We start from the raw sequence: 25,646 nt of genomic DNA, 5'->3' as shown, positions 1-25,646 counted from the left end.
AGAGCCCATTCTGAATGGTGCCAGTAGCGACGGTATTCTTGCCTTTAGTCACGATGCAGCGATCGTCATGGAACAAGATGTCGCACCCCGATGCTGTCACCTTGTTAACCGACAGAAGATTACACTCCAATGACGGGACGTAGAGAGCACCGGTGACTCGAACTTTGTTGAAGACTCCGTTGTATTTGCAGTTCAGGACCCCGTCCCCCACTCCTTCGGAAGAGACACGCTGACTATTAGCCACGGTAACGACCTCATGCTTCTGTGTAAAACCAGCTGTGAAGAAGGTCCGGTCGTTGCACAAGTGGCTCGTCGCGCCAGAGTCGATATACCAACCACTCTTGGACGTACCCTCGCCAAGTAGAACGGCAATGTCATAAGCGGACGAGTCACGAGATGCAGCCACCCTCGCCCTTTGCCTAGGGTGGTGTTTAGAAGACCTCTACCTTATTCCTCTGTGCGCGGGGCAGTCTTTCCTCAAATGACCAGCCTTCTTGCAGAAGTAGCACTCCCTAGTTTCTTCGGTAGCTTTTCCTTTGATGGATGCTTCGGTCCGCAGTGTGGTTTGAGAATTGCATGTTGCAGATGAGGACGACTCTTGCTTTCTTTTATACTCGTCCACGAGTTTGCCCTTCACATATTCTAGCGTGAGATCATCATCTGGTCGAGCGTCGAGAGCTGTGACGAGTGTCTCGTACGTCTCTGGTAGGCCACTGAGGAGAAGAGTAGCCAATTGAAAATCGGTGATCTCCTGACCAATACCTCTTAGGCGCTCTACAAGCTCCAATGTGCGTCTGATGAACGTTTGCATCTCCTCTTCTGTTCCAAGTCTCGACTGGTATAACTTCCTCAAGAGGTAGAGCTTGTTGCTCAGGTTGGCACGCTCGTGCACCTTGCGGAGTTCCTGCTACATCTCCCGTGCCGACTTGCAATTACAGACATGAACAATCTGACTGTCGTCAACGCTAAGGCAAATGGTGCTTTGGGCTTTGCGGTCGCCTACTGTCCAAGCGGTCGTCGGGGTCTCCGGTGGAGCATCATCTACGAAGGCCCAAGTCTCTTCGCGAACCAATAACATCTTCATTTTGAACTTCCAGGCTTGGTAGTTTCCATCAGTCAACTTAGCTAGCGTAAACTTGGCAGCGTCTGTCATTCTCTTCCAAGCGAAGAACGAAATGAAACTCACAGCCTATTCGTACAGCTTCCAGTAGCTCCTGGGGCCATAACCTGTAGAGTGGCAGCAAAGACAGAAGCAACAACCTGCTGGAAGTGTTACAGGTTTAGTCTCTGACTGTGCCACAATTCATAGGGAGTCCTGTCACAGACCTGCTTCATTGCCGGTCTGACCGGTAATCATTTTGTATCGTACCAGCAGGAGAAAATTATTTCTGTTATACAATACACAAGCTTGGAAACCTTAAAGCGGTTGTGAAACCATTGCCAGGCTTTTGAAGGTGCCAATATTGATGTATGTGTACTAAACATGCACATCAAAACATTCTGTTCCTGCAATATCGCATTAAAGGGGCACAAAAATGAAAAAAAACATGCTATCAAAAGTAAGTCCGTGTTTCAATTGGTACAATTCAAACAAAATTACCTACCTACCGAGCCCTACAGTTTAGAAACAAAGCGCATAAACAGAGCCGTGTTTGGTGGCAACGAATTGGATCTCCAGGAGGCAAAAATTAGTGGCATCCAATGAGACAGCAGGAGAAGCGTGCGCATACCTATCGTGGGAATGTGGATTTGGAACGGGTCCGATCGTAGTGTTCCGTATATGTGCGGCATGATGCACACTGCTGCATTTTTGAATACAGATTCACTGAATTGTAGCTACAACAGTTCTCGCGAATGTTCCACTGACAACATTTACCTTCACGTCCTTCGGACAGCGACAGCAGTACGTTTCGCAACGCGCACTATGCTTTTCACCGGGTCTGCTCCATGACGTGGCACGCGCAGAATGGACTAAAAACACCGATGCACGAACCGAAGTGACGTTCACTGCTTAGCGCCGAAGCAAGAAAGGGTTTGGTAAAATTTGTGACATAATTTGTGTGACATAAAAATGTGACATAATTTGAAGTGACCTTGTTTTTGCATTTTAGTGCCCCTTTAAGAAGCTGCGTCACTCCCAGGTCACGCGACATTTTATAGTGGAAAGTGAAGAAAGGAAGCACATTCGTTTCCATTGCCATGACAACATAGGCGCTTATAAAGAGTGGGCAGGCCACCAGACTGGTTTCGGTATGGTGACCTTCGGGGACTTCGGGCAAGCCTGCACAGATAAACGTCACTTCCTATTCTTCTGTCGAGGTTTCGCAGCGTTGTTCCACCGTCAACGGTGGCTTGAAAAAAGAAAGAAAAAAAAAACATTCAAGCAAGGAACGTGGGCTGCATATAACGTATGTATGACGAATACAACATATGAAATGGAGCCATACGTTTAGTGGGTTGCATGTGTTTTCTCAATCCCTGTAATTATTACTATGTGTTTATCATCCTCCTTGCTGTGTGGATCAGTCCTATTTACTTCCCTGTTTGTGGATACTGCATGCATTTTTACCCGACTTCAGCATGCTTGCAGGTGTATATTCAAAGCGAAGCGATTTATTGGATGTTCGCAAGAAAACACTTCACATTTTGCACTTTCTGTTCCTGTAACACACTGGGACACCAGTCGTACAATTATGAAGATCTACTCCGACATGTTGGTCTCATTCCCCTTTCAACTCAGTGCGACATTACCGATGCTACTTTCTTATATAAGTGCATTCATTCTCAAATTGACTGAAATTGACCACAGTTGCTAGGATCTCTGCATTCTGCTATTCCACGTGTGTCCTCACGGAAGCATCCTACACTTTTTACCCGAATGTATGTAAGGGGGACTATCTCGTGATGCAAGACCCTCATAAACTCGCTGTCAGGTGATATTTTTTCTGTATCCCTTCCTGTTGTATGCAAAGAAGTTGTATCTTAAGTGTTTCATTTGTGAAGTTCACCCATTTTGCTTGTGCCAATTTTTCTTTTCCCGACATCCTGCAGTTTTTCTGATCGGTATTGCGTATATTTTTTGTGATATTTTACTCATATATTTAGTCCTAGTTTCATATACATGTAATGTGCAGTATGTTATTAAAGACATGCCTGTAATTTTATATATAAGCAGTCCACCAACATTATTGTATATATGTTGTGTAACCTATGTGTGTATTATGTAAGCTGCAAGTGTATTCTCCATTTCCTGGGTATGTGTCGTCTTCAGCCTTATGAAAAACTTTGAGAGCGCTTGCCAACACCAAGGCCCTTGTGGTTGTTCTTGTGCACATACTAAAAAGTGTTATTATTTGTTATCCACTAGCTAATAGCAATTCATTTGACAAATTTGCAGGAATTCTGATTGACTTTATCTGTTATGTATCCTGACTGTCCAATTTTTCTGTTTGGTGCTTCTAATGTGCTTTTTTATTGACTGGCAGTCTGTTCCCCTTGCTCCAATGATAATTAGTCTAGACATTGTTGATATCTGTTCTGTTTTATTTTTGCATCAGACGTATGTGAGAGTTACTTGGCACAAAGTGATTCTGACCACAAAATTGGGAAACAATAGATGAAGAGCTATTTCAAACATGTGACACCCTTCAGGTGCAATAAGAGTTCCAATGCCTCACAGCATCGAGAGAAATAGTTCAATTTGTGTGAAATACATCTTGTCTGGTAGATTTATGTAATTTCCAGAGCTTCACGACGCTACATTTTCGGTTTAGGCCCTAAAGCTTCTCCACAACGCTCAGAATATGGCAAAGATCACATTTTGTGCTTTGTTCGCTTTTGTGATCGCTCACAAAGATGCCTCAGTCGAGGATTCTAATCGCATTTATCACTGGAAAAACATATATCTAGAATCAATGCATCAAACAATATTTCTTCTACATTGATCCATCTACCTCCTACAAAATATGTTGTCAGCTATGGTTAGTCCAGAAGCCTGCTAATATTTAAGATTCAAGCAAGGTATAGCAACATAATACATAAGAAGGACAAACGTACGTAGTTGAAACAAGTATATATTGTCAAGACAGCTTGAACGCTCTATGTTTGGCAAAGTGTCCCGCGATGTTGTACCTTGATGTTATTTTTTTTTTTTAGGATTGAAGTACAACAGGCACATTGATCACATCATGCATGTAACCTTCAGGAAGGCGTGTTTGCTAAAGCAGAATCTCAGGTATGCAACAGCAGTTACCAAACTGCAAGCCTATAGATCCTGTGTGCAATCTGTGCTTGAATATGCAGATGCAGTGTGGGATCCTTATACTGCCCAGAATATCAAAATAGAAGCTGTTCACGCACAGACAATACGGTTCATTTTTAAATATAAAACGGGCCAAATACATGTTAGCTATCTGTTCATAGTGGCAGAAATTGGCATCGCGCAAAAATGGGTGAAGGATGCACTAGTATGCAAATCGTAACACGGGGGCATATCCACTATTTTCCTCAAAGGATTCTAGCCTCAGACACAATGCTAGTCACATGATCAAGTGTCAATTTCATTTCATTTATTTAACCCTTAAAGGCCTGAGGGCATTACATAAGGAGGGGAATTAAACGCTTTGACAAGACAGAAACATAGCAGAGGGTCAGGATATCTGGACCCCCCCCCCCCCTTTAGATCCACATAAGGAGTAACATGATCAGAAAACACAGCCATCTTTACCACAAAGTCGATGCTACACCAATCAGAAGGTACTAAATTGGTATAATCCCAACAGGTGCCTTTCGCACTCATATCCCCCTTGCACCTTATTCGCATTGCCTAATAAAATAGGTGCATCAATCTCAGTTGATGCATTTTGAAAAAGTTTGAAATAGAGTATGTTTGGGTGCATGTCTAGTTTAGCGGCGCCACTCGATTTCAAACTTCTAATCTACATACCTGGATAGAATTTTGCATGGTGCATCGTAATCCAAAATAATCAAGCGGCGGTCGGTTTCACAAATTCCTCCAGAGATCAGTTTCCCCGGGAAAGTTTCGGCAGCGGCGACCATGTCATCTCCATACGCCCATTGTTAACCTATGACAGCTTACACACACCTCGCACTCTTCCCAGCATGCATTTCGCCTGTTCCCTCTCGCTCGTTGCCAAGAATGCACGATGAAAGCAGTAGATCTCGACGGGTATCATTTGTGGTACTCCTACGCATCAGCCATAGAGCTTGGTTTTCCTCACTAAACGAAGTGTAGTGAGGTTAGGTTAGGTTAGGTCAGTACATATTACACGCGGGGGGGGGGGGGTCCGGAAGGGGGGCGGTAGCCCCCCCCCCCCCCCCCCCCCAGTTGTTCGAAACTGTGCTGGCAGAAAACAGTGCCAATTTTGGCGCGGAGCGATCGCGTGAGGAGGAGGCCGACTGTCGTCTGATAGCGGAGTTGCTGTGCGTCTTAGCAACGAACAGGCGAAAGGCATGCTGGGAAGAGTGCGAGGTGTACGTAAGCTGTCATACGTAAACAATGGGCGCATGGAGATGACATGGTCGCCGCTGCCGAAACTTTCCCGGGGAAACTGATCTCTGGAGGAATTCGTGGAACCGACCGCCGCTTGATTATTTTGGATTACGATGCACCATGCAAAATTCTATCCAGGCATGTAGATTAGAAGTTTGAAATCGAGTGGCGCCGCTAAACTAGACATGGACCGCACAGGCGTAGATCGCCATGGCGCTTTGATGAAGTGTACACACAGAACAAGAACACACAGGCAGCCGATAATGGCAGAAGACTGAATCTTCACAGCGGTGCTAAGCGGTACAAGCAAACACCTCCACCCCATTTACCAACACACCAACAAGAAAGAGGATCCATAACTTGCTACCTCTCTATCCTTTCGTTAAGTAAGCGGACACATGCCAGAGTAAACGCGATAATAGGCCGATAATATGCCGTGGTAACGTGATAACGGCTACAGAAAGCGTTGTACGCCACAATCTGAGAAGTCAACCGAACCAGCACCAAAACACAAGCGTAGCCTCCTGTAACATCTGGCCGCGAGGTCACTCTCTTTAGGATAATTTGGGGCAGGGGAATAATCGCGGCCTTGTTGGTGTCCAAATATTTGTGGGACACGAAAGATTACTGATAAAGTGCACCGGTGGCGCTTAGCAGGTCGGACCTACGACATCTGGAAAAGTATTGCTTTCAAAAGTATTATAACACATGTAATACTTCGATTTTGTGCATTATAATACAGATACAACTACATTTCAAAAATGATTATTATAATCATAATAGAAATACTAAAAAGTGTAACAGTAATAGTGTTATAATACAAAGTATTGCCATTACTGCCCATCCCTGATGTACGCTATCGCCTTTGAGTACGGAAGGGAAAGCGTTGATGGTTCTGGCGCGCGTCCACAACAAAGAGAGCTTCCCGCAGTGCGCATAACCACCAGCGCTATCCCTCCCGTACGCAAAGGCGATACCGTACGATGCACTAAAACTCGAATGAAAAGAAGCTATATCCATAGATTTCCAAAAACAAATTCGGTCAACGGCACTTCGCACTTTTTACTCTATTTTCACCGTATCATGTACTTCAGTTTGTTCTTGGCATCATCATGAGTACACTGCAATGCTGTATTTCAAATTGTGTCTGTTAGGGTCACTTTACGCCACCGCCAAGAAACTTTCCGAAAGCCACCCCCCCTTCCCGCCCCCTCAGGGAAAAGGAAACAAAAACAAGCAGAAAGTCGAAGAATGATTAACTTCAGAACATTTGGATAAGAAAACACAGTGGCCTTCCTGCGACTTTGCACTAAGCGCATGTGACCTATGATATGATACGAAAGGTGAAGAAAATGATAAAAACCCTGCTGTTTGGTACTGCATCGCTTTTACGATAAAATACCCCAGATTATGGGTTTGTGATAAGGAAGGTCAGAGTTGTTTTGTTGAAAACCTTGTCTTCCAATACGCTACGACAGTATGTCACTGCGCATGAGAGAAAGAAAAGGTTGGAGAAAGCACGGTGACAAAGCACCTGTCCATTGGTGCTGTCCACTGAGAGAGCAGCAGTAAGGGGGCATTCGCAGACGCCCCACAACACAATGGTGAAAAGGCGAAGCCATGTAAACCTCACGTGAAGTTGTTGTGGTACCTTGTTTACGAGCAATCCCTTAATTGCAATTGAATTAAGAGTAGTTAAGAGCAAGACCGTTCTACGTGTACGACGGGACAGGGAAAAGCTGAGGGGCTGCGCGAACGGCTGGCCTACTTGCATAGCGTTATAAGCGTTTTCTTCTGTCATCTAAAATTCCTGTTTGTCAGTCAGTGCTCTCGTGTTCGTCTCTTCTTTGTGTCCCCTGCACTGGGCTATTTTATCGCTTTTAACACAAAGCTGGAAAACGCTGCTCAAATAAGCACGAGCATGCGGAGACTTGTCTTTGATTCTCGTGAAGAGAGATGTAATCACAAATAGTGGTGATAAGATGGTAGGGATAAGCGGACGTCAGATCACAGTTACGTTTCATCGCACCAAGAGGGAAGTCACGCAAACGCCCGTGATGTTTCTCGTAGATGGACTGGAAATTCGAGCACTGCACGGGGCTCGGGATTACACGAAAGCCCGATCCCGGACCGCCCCACGGGCCGTGCCTGGCCGGGTAAAGCCATCCTTTTGCGGGTCTGGCATGAGCTCGTGTTTCACATGATGGGCTTAGGTTGGGCTCAAGCATGTTTTACCCCACCATTAGTGAGCCACTGTCAACTTTTACAGCCTTTTAGGCTACACTTGGCCGAGCCGAGGTAACCTATATTTTGGGGGCTCGGGCCGGCCCTGGGTCGGGAAACCTAGAATACTTCGGGCTTGAGCCATGCCCGGACTAGGTATGGAGCCGTCGGGCAGGGCCCAGGCGAGTAAATCAAAGGAAAGCCGGGCTCAGGCAGTGCTCTTCTGTAATCGACATTCTTCCGGAAATCTTGCGGGTGTTTGATGCGTTTTATTACGAAATGCAGTGAATATAATACACGCTTGCCATTGATAACACAAAATAAGAGACTTAATCTAATCCGCAACAACAGTCATAGTACTTCTACATGAACTTTGCACTTCGTAATAAGTGAGAAGCGGGGAAAAAATGCAGGTTTCGCCACTCGTCCACACGTGCAAAGCAGTTGCTGTGGCACGTGAATTACTTGTTATGGCATTTAGATTAAAAGGCGCGGGAAGGCCTGCAGGTGCGGACAAGAACACAATGTTAAGGATGAACAAGCAAAATTAAAAAGAAAAGAGAAACTTTAGCTTCGACCTCCTTCCCCTTGTAAAGCTAGGGAATAAAGATTATTTCTCTGCTATTGTTCCTTTGCCAACTAAGTCGGAAGCTGATGAAGTAGGTGAAGTAGGTCGGCATGCAATAGACAGTGGTCTACTCTTCATACACTAAGCGTACAGCGAGAGGTCAGCATTACCGCAACTTACGCAAAACAGAACATGAATTGATTATGCCATAGCGCCGGTACGGCATTAATAAGCCCTCCAGGAAGAAACCTGTGATGCTGTGGCCTGCTGTTATTCTCGGAACTCTCTTCGTAAAAGAAAAAAGAAGCAATACGAAAACGCAATGCCTGCGGATCGAACGTGGGAACGCAAAAGCCAGTATACCGACGTCCACACCACTCAGCCAACAACACATCAGATTACCATTCTCAGGGATCAAGACACAAATGCTTCGCAATGCAAAGCGTAGTGCTTGACATGGACACTTTCTGGGGAACCCATTGTTTTCGCGAAATACAAGCAAATAGGCACGCCAACGCGTTCTGCCATCAACACGGCGAAAATAAGTGTCTCAGGAAAAAAAAAAATAAAGAAAGAACTGTGACACTATTGCGCTTCCATTCCACTTATGCACGATCGAGGGACATCTCTTAGAAACACCTAAGTGTGGACACTTTTTTCCAAAGCTCGGGGTCAAAAGATATTCTAACAAAACTAGATGGAATGCATTGCTTCAATGGAGGGCAGGTAGTAAGCAGGTCAAGCAAACTTTAAGAGGGAGTGTCCCGCAATTCTGTGAAAACAGTTCCTGCATTCTCCCATTGATCCTAGTGGCTTTGAGCTGCCCGGTGCATCAGTTTTCAGGGGACTATCTCGGAACTGGTTAAGCCTGACTATTGTTAATTTGCATTGCGGGGTAAACAGGGTATACTCCGAAATGTCACGTCCCAATTATAAACCATTGACTTGCTATTCTTGCTGTTGCAGTGGATTTTTTTAGACTCCGTTGAAGCATAAGTGCCCCCAAGGGCCTGGCCTAAAGACAGCGTTGCATTTAGAAGAATAGTTTGCTTGCTGGATTGTCCAATAATTCTGTACACCTTCTCTATGGTCAAACTTCGTACGGATTTTTGTAGTAGGGAAGTTCAACTTATTATGTATATGCTCATATTGATAGCATACAAAAGGACATGTATGGTTTGTTTATTTCTTACTCACTTTCCCTGCCAAAATCCCTTTCTAATTTCTATTTTTTCAGCTCAGCTTTTGAGGTACGTTTTGTACCATGCGATAGCCTCGGTTCCAGTTTGGCAGGACCGCTATCCCGATCTCAGTAATCCTAATGCGAATACGACAGACTGGTGTACACGATAAATAAGAATAGCTGCTCAAACTTACCACCACCATCAAAAGAAATATAAAACAGTTCCAAGCATGGCTAGGTGCAGTTAGCTAGCGGTTTTTCCACAACCCTATGCATTAACTTTTTTTGCCTATCACGAATGAGTTCATGCAGCTGCATACCTGTCATCGTCATATGACGGCACCTCTCACTGTCATCCTTGAGCTTGAAACCCAGCACTTTTTTGGTTCCTCCCTTCTTTGTAAGCGTTCTCAGTCCAACTTCGGCTTCAACACAAACATCGTGGTATTTTTCCCGCAGCGTCCTTAGTTCTCTCACTTCTTCAGCCATTTGCTGCTCACCAAAACGTCTCACTTTTCCATCGAAAACTGCAGAAAAATGTTCGTACAATTTCAGGTCAACATGGTTTAGGGCCTTCAGTCTCTCCCTGACGTGTGGAGTCATTGGAACTTTGTAAGCATCCATCCGGGAATTGACTTTAAATGCTACTATGTCTTCCGTCGTCCAGCATGCCAAGTGCTTGAAAAGGATCAGTGATTCATCTAGGCGATCAGCAATCATCACCAGATGAAACGTCTTGCCCACGAATTTGACGAATTCATCAACAGCAGTAGCATTATCGACGTCCTCCGATCGAAATCCAAGGTCAAACGACATCTGGTTGAACCCATATCTATCGCGGAACACCCTGTGTTCCTTTAGCCGTGTGGTTGTGTTCACATCATTTACAAAGTCTTCGAGGCCCTTGCCTAAATGAGACTTAAAATCAAAGTAAGAAAACAGTGACTCAAATGCTTCTTCTGGCTTTCTAAGCGTCGTGACATACAACGAATCATCCGGCATCATCCGCGCTACTTCCGATTTGTCGAAGCGCATATGATCTGTTAAGATATTGTTTGACAGGTTGTAATCCCGCATGTCTATGACAAGTGATGGCTGAAAGTGCACGGGATAACCGATATATATACCATAGTTCTTTGACATAACCTTATTTAGTCGATGCTTGAGGATGTATCGTTGAAGAATATTGTACAACGTGGAACTGGCGCACTTGTGCATTCTTAGATACACGATATTTCTTGCAGGCTGGCATCGAACCATATTAGACATCCAGTCTGGGCAGTACCATGTTATGGAGGACCTGCGTGTGTGAAACGAACATGATTGCATCATTAGTGTCATGTATGATAAAAGAGAAGCATTTCGGCGCAGTAGGAATTAGTGGATTTTATGCAGTAGTTCGATACCAAGTATCGAAGTATTTGTCAACACGATATACCCGTTACCTTTGCGAAATGAACTATCAAAAACCAACCTTGTAAGAAACGCTTAGCTGCTCCAATGACAACCGTATCTGATCCCTACCAGTGAGCACTTTACTTTTCGTCACTCCCCTCTGTTCCATTTGTCTCTGCCAGACCGTCTCCTACTCCTCCCATTACTACTACTGGTCCTATTACTATTCAAATATCTAGTCCTATTCCAACACGCATGCATCCAACACTCGTGCGCGATGTGGATGTTAGTGCACTCCTTGAGGTTACTCTAATTGACACCTACATCGCCACACTGAGATGGCACAGATGGCTGCTCTGTCATCTATGACCATTCATATTGTAAGGCTCAAGTCCGTATACTCCTCCGGAACCTGCTTCACTACTTCCGCTCCCTTTTGGCAAGCAAGTGCTTCTTTATTCAAACCAAAGATGTCACTGTTCTGAGCGGGCCCATATATGTTAAAGTGACCGTGACCAGAAGCCGTGGGAGCTCTTTCGTAGTTGAATTCGAGAAAGCACCCGAAAACGACTCGCGAAAATTCATGCCTGAAAAACCCCGCGCTTTCATTAGATTCGAACTTTAGTTATTCGGCTTCATCGGAGTGCAGGACGCCTAGCGTCAAACTGGGAAATCGAAACTGAGAAATGTACAGAGCGTTTTTATTTTTTTTAATACTTTACAGAATTTTAATAAAATGTATGACAGCTGCATAGATGTCGTTTTTGCAGTCGAATTCTATGACCACACAGACATGCTTTGGAAGAGGGTATGCAACTACAAAACAACTAATCACATGAAACTCATTAACTAACTATTTAATTTGAACATTTTGGGCAAAAGCGAGATGACAGAACAGGAGACAATCCTCGTTGAAATTCATTCTATCCTCTAAAAAATGAAGAAAAGAGCACGTGCCATGAAATGTCCATAACTGAATTTCGGTATGCAAATGAGCCGAAACCGAAAACGGGCCTGAGGAGTGCATCGCCTTCGCCGACGGAGGCTTATCTGCTCTAATAACTCTATTATAAAAATTCTGTAGAGGCTAAAAAGCACCCTGCATTTACCACCTGACTTAAAGGTCAGCTACGCTGATTTCCCGAGGTGTTGAAACGGTTGTGATATTCAGAACGAGCACATCCAACTGCCCCCGAAATGCATTTTCGTTTCTCAATTTTGTCTTCCTGTTATGAAAATTAATTAATTAAAGAAACCAAAACAAGCCATGGACGCAGCCAATTTTCTGACGTAGATGTGAAAAACCTTCCCCCATCTACGTAGATGGGGTATCGTGCTTCTGATTGGATGAAAGCTGAGGCTTTCTCCGACTTTGCTCGCGGCTTCTCCCGTTTGCGAGAAAATCCAGTTACGGCGGCCGACTGTGAGGGTTGCGTCCGACCGAGGTAACCCACAGAGCTATTGATGAATAGAAACAACCGCGAACTCTTCTCAAGAACATTCCCGACGTTAAATTGCGATTAAGTGGTCGGGGAAGTTCGCACTTCGGTCAAGTAGCATTCACGTGAACCTGTTTGTTTACTATAAAGTGCAAGTGCAACTGCGGGGGCGATTGAGCGACAGCGTGAACAGTGGTGGTTGTCTGAGCCCATACCTGTAGAGGAAGAAGACAGTGCTCTGTTTACTCGCACAAAATTAATGCGAATGTTGTATTCGGTATCAAAGGAGCGGTCCGTGTTCGGTATGATTTTTAATTCCTAATTTTTTTTTCGAGTCCTTGCGAAGTATGCCTTTAAGTTTGTTTAATTGTTCTGCTTCAAGGTGTTACCTTATTTATTATACCTTGCGGTTCACCTGAGTGCACTGTGACAGTATGATATCATACTCCAGTTTCCTAATTAGTGAACCTTAATTGAACTTAAATTGGACGTTAAAGCCTGAAGGCCTATTTGGTCTTCCGGAGGTACGGAAAATTTGATTGGCAGAAGTGAGGGAAAGGAAGACCAGTGACGAAACGAATAGCAACCAGCAAATTTACGTAAGCATGAAAGACAACAAAGAAAACGCGGTTTGGTAATGCGACCCCTTGTTCAATTCCAGCATACCTTTCAACTTTGTCTCTAACGTTTATTGTAGATTTCCAATAACCTAATATCCATGTGCACGGATCCTGGTATGAAGAACAGCATGGGATTGAGTATGGGGAAGTAGAGACTGGAACGGGGCAACATATCGCTGAGACACCCAATTCGTCGATAAAAAAAAGAGAAAATGTTCTCGGATAGTAGAGTTGGACATAATGACACAAGTGCTACGCGCTCTTCAGTACGTCATTTATTTCTCGATGAAGTTGAAGCAATGGGTCTCACACACGCGGGCTGCACGTGGGATGCAGTGAGCTATTCTGTGGTCGGGCTTCTTCAACACTTTTTTTTATTTTTTTATTGAACGTCATCCCCCCTCCCCCCACACTAAACGAAGCTGCCCTCCCTACAAAATCTTGAAGAACTGGGAATGAAACTAGGTTTTCAGGCATTGTTATTACTCTTTCTCACCGTTGTGCTGCACCTGTCTTTGTAAGGAAGTACACACACACGCACACTTGATCACTTCTTGTAGCTCTAGAACTTCCATTTGAAGATTGGCCAAACGTCAGGAAAACGTCTCTTTATAAAAGCGGTAAAAGGCTGACGGCGCACCCAACAGTGTAAAATATAACAAAAGCATCCATGCTTTGGAGTCTATGCGGACTCGCTTATCGGAATGAAGCTGCATGTGACTATCCGTTCCAATTTATGTATTACGGGTGCCTAACAACAGGGTAGCGTTCCTGGATGTTTGTTCATAACGTTATCAATTTTTTTCTTATAAACTGTTTATAAAAACAATACAGGGGGTTAGTATGCGTCCTTGGCCGACTTTAGGGGGAACTTTGTCGACACTCGTTTGGTAAGTCTTCGGAAAACTCAGGGAAAACCTCGGACAGCACAGCCGGTGTTAGGATTCAAACCCATCACCTCCCAGTCTGCAGCACGACCTTGGCTACCACCAACGAGCGGGTCGTCTTAATCCGCTCGGTCATGCCACTGGTCACACCACATTGCTAAGGTAGGATTTGATAAATTTCGATGTATAGTACAACTCGCTAAAGTCGAATCACGCTGCATTTGGATGAGGGGATCTTATTATCAGGACAAGATTTCTTTGTTTTCTTTCCCAAAGAAGCTTATCTAACTTTGCGATTTTTGTACGCAATTTATTTTTCAAGCGCCCAACATTCTCTACGCCATGACCCTACGACTGAATACAACAACGCACGATCGAGACAACTGGTACATGCTGCAGCCATACTTAGGGACGAACGTCACCTTCGTAGAAATGCTTCTAACCGTTCGATCATTACGGAAATTTTTTGTTTGTAGGCGACAGACGCTGCCGTGTCATACAGAGATACCGATAACGCAAGGAGAGCGCCTTGCAGAGCGGGCTGGTCCAGACAGCTCATCTTCTGCTTATTTTTGGTTTCGTCACTGATCCTCCCTTCCCACTCTCTTTTCCATACCTCCGGAAGACGAAGTCTGTGGTTTGAACAAAAATTTTGTGTTCATTCTAAAAGCAAACTGTCCCTTGAACAAGAACGAACAGCGGCTAAAAAACCTCCTGATATAGTGATGTCTTGACAAATCATTGATTTGCAACAACAACAACAACAACAAAAATCTTCCTTCGTTATACAGGGTGTTTGCTCTAACGTGTCCAGATATTCTGTTTAAAGCGAGCGATAAAAGAAAAGCAAGTGGTTCTTTTCTACTACTTGAGTAAGAAACTGGTACTGCTTCACTAGTAGCACCTGCTTCTTAGTCAAGTAGCTGAAAAGTGGCGCTCCTTTCTCTTTTATCGCTCGCTTTAAACAGAATATCTGGACACGTCAGAGCAAACACCCTGTAACGCAGAAGCTTCTCAAATGAAGGTATGGGTTCCTTTGTGCTTCATCAATGTCTCAGATGATGCACCCATTTGTTGCATGTTGATCATGAATACCCCGTATATGATGTACCCTCCTTTCCTAATCCGGCAGAGAACGTTTTAAAACAGAAGAAAGTATCCCTCCCCCCCCCCCCCCCCCAAAAAAAAGACAAACACATAGAAAAGCAAATAGAAAAGCAAACAAAAAAGCGACAAGGAAAACGCATGTACTCTTTATGGCTCCCTTGCCTTCAAATAGATGTACCTTTGAATGACTACGTCCTTTTTGTATTCGAGCGCGGTATCCGACTTCCGAAAAAGCCGTCATAATATGTGGAAACTACATACACCTAAACAATCCAGGAATGAAATATTCTGCCGTCTAGACGCAACTTGTCCCAAGATGCTGTTGTTTTTATATAGACTTACCAGTTCAGTAGCCAAGGCGAAATGAGTATAACGGGAAGTAAGAAAAGTGGAATCAGGATGCGTGCCCTCGTTACAGGGAATAACACTCTACGAGAACGATGCACAGAAACATTGTACACAGTCATGACTGCACCTGCACTGCCACTACTCTACCGGGAATATGATAGAACGTCCGAAGGGGACGCAGGTTGTGTACATCGCACCTGTTGACCCGGAAAAGCGCATACGTGCAAAAGCTTGGTAACCCTTTTTTGTAAAGCACCACTGCTGTTCTCGCGACACCATTGTGGACGCCCCCAGTCACTCTCAGCCCTTCAGCTGGCTACGGAGCGGTGTTTGTAAGGTAGCGTGATGCATTGTATCACATCACGGTGTACCATGACGAGCGCGTGACCTGAGAGGTGGTGGAAGGCGCCGTGCCGGGTCTGACATCCTTGTCTTGGTAGCCCTCGGTAAAGTATGCGACCGTACCTTCTTAAGAGAGGTATTGTGCTGACGTCATTGCACACATGGTGGTGCCAGATCCACCAGTTTAAATACAGGTTGGGACTCTCACTAGAGCTCCGTACGAAAATTCCGGATCAAGCCTGACCAGTCAGGATCTAGTTTTAATCAGACTGGATCAAGGGTGATCCGGGATTCTTCCGGCCGATTCCAGTTCGTTACAGGTCGGATTTGGTTCTTTGGTTCTGATTCAAGACCTGGTTGTTCCGGATTCAAGTTGCCGATTCCGAGTGTATCAGAATAATCCGAAGGAACGAGGGTATGGCTGGATTTCTAATGATGTGCATATAAATTAACCCCCCGTAATAACCTTGCTTGAGTTTGTTGTTGTTGTTGTTGTTGTTGTGAAACCTTTATTGTAATCGCAGGTAATACAAATCATAATATACAGACGGGGGTCCCTAGCAAGCTAGTATGGGACCCCGTGTTAGTTACAATGTGAATTTAGCAGCTCTATATACATTGATATAAAAGGTTATACAAAAAATGCAATAAATTATGTATAATATACGAGAAGGTGGACTATATGGCAGTTCAGAGGTTATAAGAAATGCATCAACATGGGATGACAAACAATGGGACGACAAAAAGCAAAAAAAGAAAAAAAGAAAGGAGAAAAAAAAAATATATATATATATTCGTCAAGGAGTATATTCATAGATGCGGAGCAATTTATTGGTGTTGGTGCATGGAGAGCAAATGTGGTAAACAAATGTGTTGGGATGAAGAACATGCTGCTGTACAAGGGAAATATTTGTTGCTGTTACTGGTGCGCTTTGTGTAGGAGGTGGTTCTTTAACTTTTTTTTGAAACATCCAAACGTACTTACCAACCGAATATCAGATGGTAGTGAGTTCCAAAGACGGGAAGTGTTGTAGGAAAAGGAGAAGCCTCCATAATTGGTACGTATAGGGGGAACGTATAACGTTTGTGTTGATGTGCTTCTTGTACGTACAGTTGGTTGCAGAGGTGTTAGTGTTATGGAGTCTATTGCAACTAGGTTATTTATAATTTTATATGCTAATTGAAGTGATCTGAACGCAGTATATTTGTCCATAGTTAATATTTGAAGAGTATCATAGGCGAATGCTATGGGGTGATGTCTGTTAAGAAACAGTATGATTCGCAAGGCATTATCTACGATGGTTTCGACAGGCCGTATAGATGTTTTATATGTTAGTCCATAAATTGTTATGCCGTATGATATGTGAGAGTGTACAAATGAGTTATAGATCATTAGTAACGTCTTAGTGCTAAATATGTATCTCAAACGATATAGAATGGGGATGTATGCCCTGATCTTCTGACAGATAGAGTTAATATGCTTTTTCCATGAGAGGTCATGTTCAAATATGATGCCGAAAAATTTGGAATCGTTAACTTTCTGTAGTGCTTTGTTGAATATCTTCAGATTGAATGTTGTGTGTAGTGGTTTGTTTTTTGGTTTAAAAATAATGTAATTAGATTTTTTTAAGTTAATGACTAGTCGATTGGTCGAAATCCAGTGTGATAATTTTTGGAGAGCTGTGTTACCTAGTTCATATAAGTGTGTTATATCTTTGCTTGTCAAGAACAGGTTGATGTCATCTGCGTAGAGGATGGCTTTACATCCATGAAAGTTAGGTAGATCATTGATGTAAACTAGGAAGAGGAATGGACCTAAAATGGATCCCTGAGGGACGCCACAGTTAATCTCGCTTGGTTCTGACTTTCCTTTACCTAGTGTAACGTAGTGTTTGCGATTGGATAGGTAACTTTTTAGAAGATTAAGGGGTGTGCCTCTCACGCCGTATCTGGACAGTTTCTGAAGTAAGATGGAGTGGTCAAGCAGATCAAATGCTTTGGTGAGGTCAATGAATATTCCTAAGGAAAGGCAGTTAATTTCTATATTTCGTTTTATATTTTCACTGACGTTAAGTAAGGCTAGTTCTGTGGATTTTCCCTTAGTAAAACCATATTGTGTTTTTGATAATAGATTTCTTGATGTAAAGAATTTTTCCAGTCGGTTGAGAATTAGTTTTTCGAATACCTTGGATATCGCTGGCAGGATGGCGATAGGCCTGTAGTTTTCAGGTTTTGTTCTGTCTCCTTTCTTATAAATGGGGTTTATTTTGGCTATTTTGAGTTGGTCTGGAAATATCCCGGCTTCAAATGAATAGTTAATAATGTTAGCAAGCGTTGGAGCTATAATGTAACCTATTTGTTTAAGAGTGTTTATGGAAAGGTTGTCATGTCCTAGGGATGTGGTGTTACGTAATGATTGTATGATGCTGAGAACGTCTTGGGGATCGGTAGGATTTAGAAAAAAGGAATCTTCGTTATTAGGTACATCGGGCTGCTGTACGTCCGGGCTTGTGGGATGTCGTTCAACAGTATTCGCAACACCAGTAAAGTAGTCATTTAGTATCCCTGCTATACAATGTTCACTCGTTTCATATGTACCGTGTTTACTTTGAATCGCCGCTATAGGCGATTTAGTTGTGTGTTTGTTTAGCGCTGAGTTTATCACCTTCCAGGTATCTCTGATGTTACCGGTTGCTTCAGTTATTCTTGTTGCGAAGTATGCTTGTTTTGAGGCCTTGCTGATATGGGTTAACATGTTACGATATTTTTTAGATTTATTTAGGATAGTCAAGTTGCCAGGATTGTCGCGAACCTTTTTATATAGATTATTTTTGTGGTTAATGGATTTCTTCATGCCAGATGTAATCCACGGCTGTCGTATTAATTGTCTCTTGGAGAGTGTTTTGGTGTGTGAGCTATTGTAAATGGCTCTGCTTATTATATTTGTCAGATTTGCGTACTGCTCGTTGGGTGTGCATTGTCCGATTACTGTGTCCCAAGATGTGTCTTGGAGGATAAGTTTTAATTTTTCCTTGTCTAGGATAACACGTTGTGTACCCGAGTCCATGTGTTACCCGAGAGCTTCAAAATACGCCTACTTTGAAGCTGTCGGGCTGACGTCGCGACGTCATGCAACAACGAAACATAGTTAAATTTGGCGCATTAATTCATGGAGAGCGTCTGAAGCATATTATTCCGTAGCGTGGGCCCAGGACGCACATTCCTCCAGGGCGTCAGTCGTGACGTTGTCCACCTATGTCACGCCGACAACGGCGAACCCTTTCACCACCACCACCACCGTAGTGCGTACAGTTCCGCGTGCTTTTCGGCCGCCGGGGCAGCCGCGATGCCATCAAGTGCACTATCGTCATCATCATCCTCGCGGTTTCCAATATAATGTGTGCACAGTCCGTGGACTAATTTTGCCATCTTGAAGATTCTTTAACGTACGCCAAAATCTCCACACACGGTACGCCACATTTACCGTCCCCCGCGGGAGATCGCAAATGTCTGAGCAACCTGTACCCTTCCACGAAGTACACCTGCGATCTTTGGGATCAGCAGGCGGACACGCTAACGACTGAGCCACCGAGGCCGGTCTTTGTAGCAAGTGGTCGCAACGGTTGTGGAAAGCGTCCAATGCGAGTAAGTGTGGTAAATAAGTGCAACGTGCCTTGATACCCGTTCCATAATCATTTGTTACAACTCAAGAGCGATAGAGAATAGATGCGAAGCTGAAACTAACAAGCTGCTGAATAACTGGGAAAAGCCTGCTCCGTGGAAGTTTACCATCCTCGCAAAAATTTTGTCGCTCACATTCTGGACCTTGCCAGTTGCAGGTTGTGATGCAATTATGCATTATGCAATCAGAATTGTATGTGTCTTATCAGTGCCTTAGTAGCATTGTACATATGTTCTGTTCGTTTAACACATTTTGTTCTTACAGATGAGATGCAGAGAAAATTTCTTGCTCAGGGTTGAAAACTCTCCTTGGTACACGGGAAGGTATGACTAAGTCAGTTGTGTTTTCTCGCTGTGTGCAGTTAAGCACATTACGATTGCATGTGGGTCCCGTTACCGGCGGTTGAGATACGTACAGCAGTGTAAGAGAGCCACTCCACCAAAAAGCAGAATATTTAGGAAAAATAAAAATAAATACTAAATATACACAGTCCAGTCTGGAAGTAGTGAAAGCACAATAAGTCCAGGGAATGAATGGACTAATTTAGGAGTACGCCCAACCCCCCTCGGTCGGCCCCCGTATCTGCCTTCAGTGAATACCCGGGCGTCACTGGAGTTTGTCATCGGCTGCCGCTGTACCCGCGAGGAGGAGTCCCTTCTACATCGTCTTCGGCTGAACGTCGCCCTCACCCGTTCACTCCTGTTCAAAATGGGCCGCGTCTCATCTTTCACTTGCCCCTGCTGCGCCGTACAAGACGATATCTCTCATCAGCTCCTCCTTTGTCAGCGTCACCACCATCAGCGGGCCGTGCTCTGGCAACACCTCTCAGAGCTTGGGTGAACGGACGGACGGACAGACGTTTCTCTCACAACACTCATTGGCCCTGTGCAGCGAGCTAACCAGTGGAGAGTCACAAAAGCGGTGCTCCGCTTTCTGCGTGACACGGGCCTCCTGGGCTCCCTGTGAGCCCAGTGTCTTTTTCAGTTTTTCTTGTTTTCATTTACTTATTTATCTTTTTGTTGTTTCCTTTTCTCTTGTTTATATTTCTCCTTTCTTTTTTCTTCTTTTGTTTTGGGAATAGCAAGCCGGCGTGCTGCATGGCTGACCTTTCTCCTTTCTTTTTTTCTGCCAATAAATCCCCCCCTCCCAAAGAGCGCTATATTCCCTGTACTTATTGTGGTTTCATTACACATTTTAACGTAAAATATGTACACAACAACCAGTGCTTTTACCAATTAAGCGTTCCGTAATCATCAGCCATTATTCAAATTTAAAGCAAATTTTAACTCAGGATCTGCGGCTAACTGCCTAGTGTTTGCAAACTCTGAAATTCCTGTTGTGCACAGCATGAACTAGTTTGGGTACGCGACACCGAAAATAAAATTATGAACACCTTCTTTACGCCGCATAGCAGGTTTTGCAAGCATTTTAAAGTCCAAGTCACACATTACAGCAACAAGCCTTTGTTCCATGCTTGTGCTGAACCATGTGGTCCGTGTAACTTTGCAGTGCTATGCCTGCTGGCTCGAATTTTTTTTTTGTCTTTTTACGGAAGAGCAAACAACCCGTTCCACTATGGGCTAATAACAACAATCAAGTTATGATGCTTCTGAATTACTGCTAGGGCGTGGGATCCTTGATTAACACGCATACTTGCATGACCAGAATTCAGGGACACGACACAATAAGCCGGCTTCGCGGGATAGCAGACAACCATGCAAGAAAGCCGACATGACAGATTTGCACGAGGATATGGGAGGAGGAAAAATTAGGGGAAGGACGAGGAGGAGAGATAAGAAAGAGAACTTTTAACGTCATCTGCACGGCAATAACACTTTGGGCACGCGGGGCACGCACGAGAGCTCGTGCTCAGGTAAAAAAGAAACGCAACGCGTGGCTCAGAATTGAAATATACATCAAGCATTTTTGTTGGTTGATTGTCGTTGCGAAATCAAAAATCGCGCTATACAAGCTCGTGAAGCGAAATGATTGGTCCGCGTGAGAAAGGCACGATCTTAATATAAATAATTGGTGGCGCCGACTATGATTATGAGCGACGCCACGGCAGATAAATTGGTCTATTTGTGAACAATTTCATGATGCAAAGGCAGCTATGGCCTTAGTGTAACCTCTAGTGGAAATTAATATATACATGAACGATGTACTCGAGAATATTTTCTATTGCAATTAAAAAAGAGTAGACAGGGACGTCCAGAGATCGCTATTGCAGACCTGCTGTTCGTCAATCAGTACCAATATAGCTACATTTACGGGATCACTTATTTTTAGTACGTACCCGACGTAACCACTCGCGGCAGTAAGCAAACAAAGAAATGAGCCAGCTGCTGGGAGTCCTTTTTCAATGTGGTCGCCGTTATGTCGCTGTCTTCACCTATCTTTGAATGAAGCGGTAGCATACGTGTGTAGCATATGTGTGCAACACTCAGTATACTGTGTTATCTTATCGAAACTACTCAATTACGTCGCACCTACGGTAGTGATCTGGAGGCTGGTAAAGCCAATTTTATGAGCAAGTGTACCTGAATTCTAAGATTGTGTGTATTTTTTCAAACGAAGGCATGTCCTCTCAGCTCAGCAAAAAAATGCATTGTTGCGCTTTTGGATTCTTCATATTTGGGACTGTCACACTTTTTGTTTCTAGCCGTGTTCAAAATGTATTTAAATTGAACCAGAACATAATTGAAGAAGTTGAACCCGCATTAGGCTCAACAGACTATTTCTTATATCCACCTACAGAGCCCCATCCCCATAATGTTGCTCATATACTTTCTTACTGTGCTTTTGCTAACCTGTGCGACCTTGTACAAATCCCCTGATGTAGCGCTTATAAAGTACTTCAGGTATAATTAATGAAATAAAAAATACTATATGATATGTGTATAAAAAAAGTACCACACCAAGGATTGAACCCAAGAACGCAAATCCGCAACGCGCTCACTATACCACGAGACCAGCAACGCAACAACGCAATGCGAAGAATTTGGTTAGAAATACTCTGAAAGCCATCGTAGGCCTATCGTGTACTTTTTTCGTCGTGGGAAAAAAATTAGGACCTCCTCCAACTGCGCGTAACGTTGCAGAGCGCACAAGACAGGCCAGTCTTTCATGTCCAATGTGGACACTTTTTGGGGAAGCCCTAGTTTTGACGTAATTAAAGGATTAAGACACGCCAATGTATTCTGACATGAAGCGAACACGGCGAAAATAAGACTCTCAGGGAAAAAAAGTGTGACGGTCTCGAGCTACCAATCCACTTGTGGACAATCGAGGAACCTTTTGCCGTCACGCCTAGATGTGGACACTTTTTTCAAACCCTGAGTACTAATGAATATTTTATGGAAAGCAGACGGAATGTATAGCTTCAACGGAGGGCATCGAGTTCGCAGGTTAAGCCAACTTTAAAAATAGGTGTCCCGCAATTCTGGAAATGTGTAATATTGTAAAGCAATCATTGTTTTGTTCACTGCTACACTACTTAGTAAGCTTTCCTCAGAGACAAATTCCAATGTGCTCTAGCGCTTAACATGTGACACGAATATTCTGTATTCAAGAGCGGTGATATGGGACTGGGCCGCGTAAACATAGAATATTAACTATGTTTAAGATATGGTTCAACAAACTGAACAGAATATAGCACTTACAGGAGCTAGCACATTATTCTTCACATTCCTACGAGACCGTCTGCGGTACCGGCTGCCCGTTCATAAATAAAACTTGTTGTGAATGTATGTCATCTTTTTTTTACCTAAACTGAATATAAAGTGTCCGCAAAAAGAAGAAAAAAACGTCCCCTACCTCAGTCAGTTGGGCAGCCGCAGTAGTTTATCGCTTTACCGGGTTTTACCATGACATGGTGTTCCTGAAACCTTGGTTAGGAAGTTTGAGAAACATCTTGGTAGTCCAGTAGTTACTGAATGAAGTATTTACTGACGCAGGTTAAAGGAACAGTGATGGGGAACCCCAGAACAAAAAGCAGCAACAAACTATTTACATGAGCCAACGTTTGCTCTTGACATACACTATGACAAGCAGTCATATGGAAAAACATATATTTATGCACCTTTAAAGCCAACGAGCTGTATCCCGAGCGCACACCTTCACCAATGGATTGAGCCGAGGAGCCCGCACTCCACCCATCCGCATCGTGGAACCGAGGTCCCTACAAAAGGCCGCGCACACTGGATACAGCAAAAATTCTGGTCTATAACTGTTTATGTGTAAGGTAACCATGACATTGCAAAATAAATCATGTAGTAGCAGAATATGCTTTTTGCAGATAGATGCAGAAACCTATTGAAATATTGATAAAGATAATGGAAGTCGCCATTATTATTATTTCACTGCCGCTTGGGTGTGGTGAAATGAAACTCAAGCGCACACGGGAGAAATTGGCGGGTTCTGAGTGAGATGGGCCTTAGAAAATGCCCTTGTAACTAGTATACATGACTTTTATGTCGACATGAAATATTTAGTGGCCAAGCAGTAACAACAAAAAAATCTAAACAAGAAGAAAAAGGACCTGAATGCATTAGCAGGACTCGATTTCACAGCGAATTATAAGTTGGAAAATACACCACGAATCTCCCCTCCCCCCGAACCCGAAACGACAGGACGTACAGGTATTCATACACACTGTAGTGTTGTCTTTTGTGAAAGCACTATATGTACAGACTTCAGTACATGCACTACGTCTTACTGTTTTTGCAGATACGCCATGACCATTCATGATGGTTTATTTCTTTATTAATTGAATTCCAACGTTCCTCGTAAACAGCTCCACATGAGGAATCGCAGTAAAGAACGTTACGACACGATTGACATGCGCTATATTTCATACCGCTAAACTCCATCGAAGGTGCTTACACACAGCAGAACTGTACCCTAATTTCGGTTTTCGACTGTTCGCACTTTCTTTTTCAAAATATTTTGAACGATCCTGCAGTGTATTCATGCCATCGCAAACCGGATACACGAAGCAGCACCACAGCGTCACTTTCACTGAAAACGTTGAGTATCCGTGGTCTCACATTCTCAAAAGCAAGGTAAAGAAATATTCGAAGATCTTGTGCATTGCTTATCGTCATTGAAAGACACATAAACAGATGTATCTTCTACGTTCCACTCATCAGCTGTTGAATAATACGTACGAGAACACGAACATATGGCCACCATGACATTTCAGCGTTTTCTGCTGCTACCGATATACGCCGCCGCCGCCACGCTAAATGGACACGGCGGCGGCGATCTGTTGTACAGGAGCGGGTTTACAAAATACGCAACCGCGGGATTTCTATCGTTGGAAGCATGTGTCCCACAGCTGGATCACTGTGGAACCATCTGTAGAATGGGATAGAGTACTACGATGAGGAGTGGAGCGTCAGACGACTAGCGTGGAGAGTCAATGACCCACGGCGTAACTTCAAACTAACTTCAGAAACAAATAATGAATACGACTGACCGTAATGTAAATAAGGTTGTAAAATGTTACAATGCAGTTCCCGTCATTCTAAGACTTTCAGATGCCCTACTCACTGTGAATCCCGATTTATGAACCCGTCGTTTTACGAAGGACTTTCCGAGGACCGCGATTCATAAATCGAGGGTTGACTGCTTGCACTTGTATTGTATTGTATGTCTGTAAAAACAGAACTCTCCCGTTACGGCTCGAAGAAATGCAGTTTGACGGCGATGATGGTTACTTAGCCGCGCAAGGCTTATGCGGCACGAGCAATAAAATAAAAATCCTACACTGAATGTATACTGCGTAACGTGCGATTTAAAGGGAGAATCCGCATAAGGTCCCTTCCGAGATTTTCGAATATTCGTCACCTTTAGCTATCAACGACCATGCCTGTAAAATATCTCCTTCGAAAACTGAGTCAAACTTGATAAAAATGATTTTCTTCTATGACGCTCGGTGACAGGGTAGTGCGAGCCACGAGCGCTTTTCTGCAAGCAACACCGAGCGTGATGTAAGTCGCGAGATATCCCGCGCCGTCCGCCTTGCTTTGCTGTGTGTTTTGGCAGTTTTGACGAAGGAAATTTTCCGTAGCAATTGTGTTCGTTACGTCGCACACTGATCTTACACCCACCACGATGGCCGGTAAGACATGCTGTATAATCAGTTGTGGCAACAGGTCGGATACAACAAGGGACGTAGCATATTTCCAGTTTCCGACGGCCAAACAACGTCACCTGCGGGCACCTGCCGGAGGCACCGACCGCACGTGCACCTGCAACATGTTTCATATTACGCGTGCACCCGTGGCACATATACAGGGTGTCCCAGAAAACGTGTCATTGAATTATAATAAAAAAA

At 43.8% G+C, this 25,646-nt stretch overlaps 1 protein-coding gene across 1 annotated transcript; it reads right to left on the bottom strand.

Annotated features, from left to right (window-relative positions):
* Positions 1 to 1,189: 1,189 nt before the first annotated feature.
* On the bottom strand, positions 1,190 to 10,563 carry LOC135372089 (galactosylceramide sulfotransferase-like). Its single transcript, XM_064605811.1, has 2 exons — positions 9,807 to 10,563; positions 1,190 to 1,227 (listed from the first exon to the last, which is right to left on the bottom strand). Exons 1-2 carry the CDS (start codon positions 10,561 to 10,563, stop codon positions 1,190 to 1,192), a joined length of 795 nt encoding a protein of 264 aa, XP_064461881.1.
* Between the last annotated feature and the right edge of the window lie 15,083 nt (positions 10,564 to 25,646).

This window comes from Ornithodoros turicata, unplaced genomic scaffold (genome assembly GCF_037126465.1).
Source record: "Ornithodoros turicata isolate Travis unplaced genomic scaffold, ASM3712646v1 Chromosome13, whole genome shotgun sequence".
Classification (NCBI taxonomy): domain Eukaryota; kingdom Metazoa; phylum Arthropoda; class Arachnida; order Ixodida; family Argasidae; genus Ornithodoros; species Ornithodoros turicata.
The sequence above is the reverse complement of the archived record's forward strand: the minus strand, read 5'-3'. Positions and strand labels throughout refer to the sequence as shown.

Bases quoted from the DNA above. Each gene is read 5' to 3' on its own strand.
- LOC135372089 (XM_064605811.1), bottom strand. From the start codon at position 10,563: ATGCGGGATTACAACCTGTCAAACAATATCTTAACAGATCATATGCGC. The intron at 1,228-9,806 runs GTATGCAGCTGC...GCCACTCTACAG, and splicing joins CCGTCATATGACGATGACAG to GTTATGGCCCCAGGAGCTAC.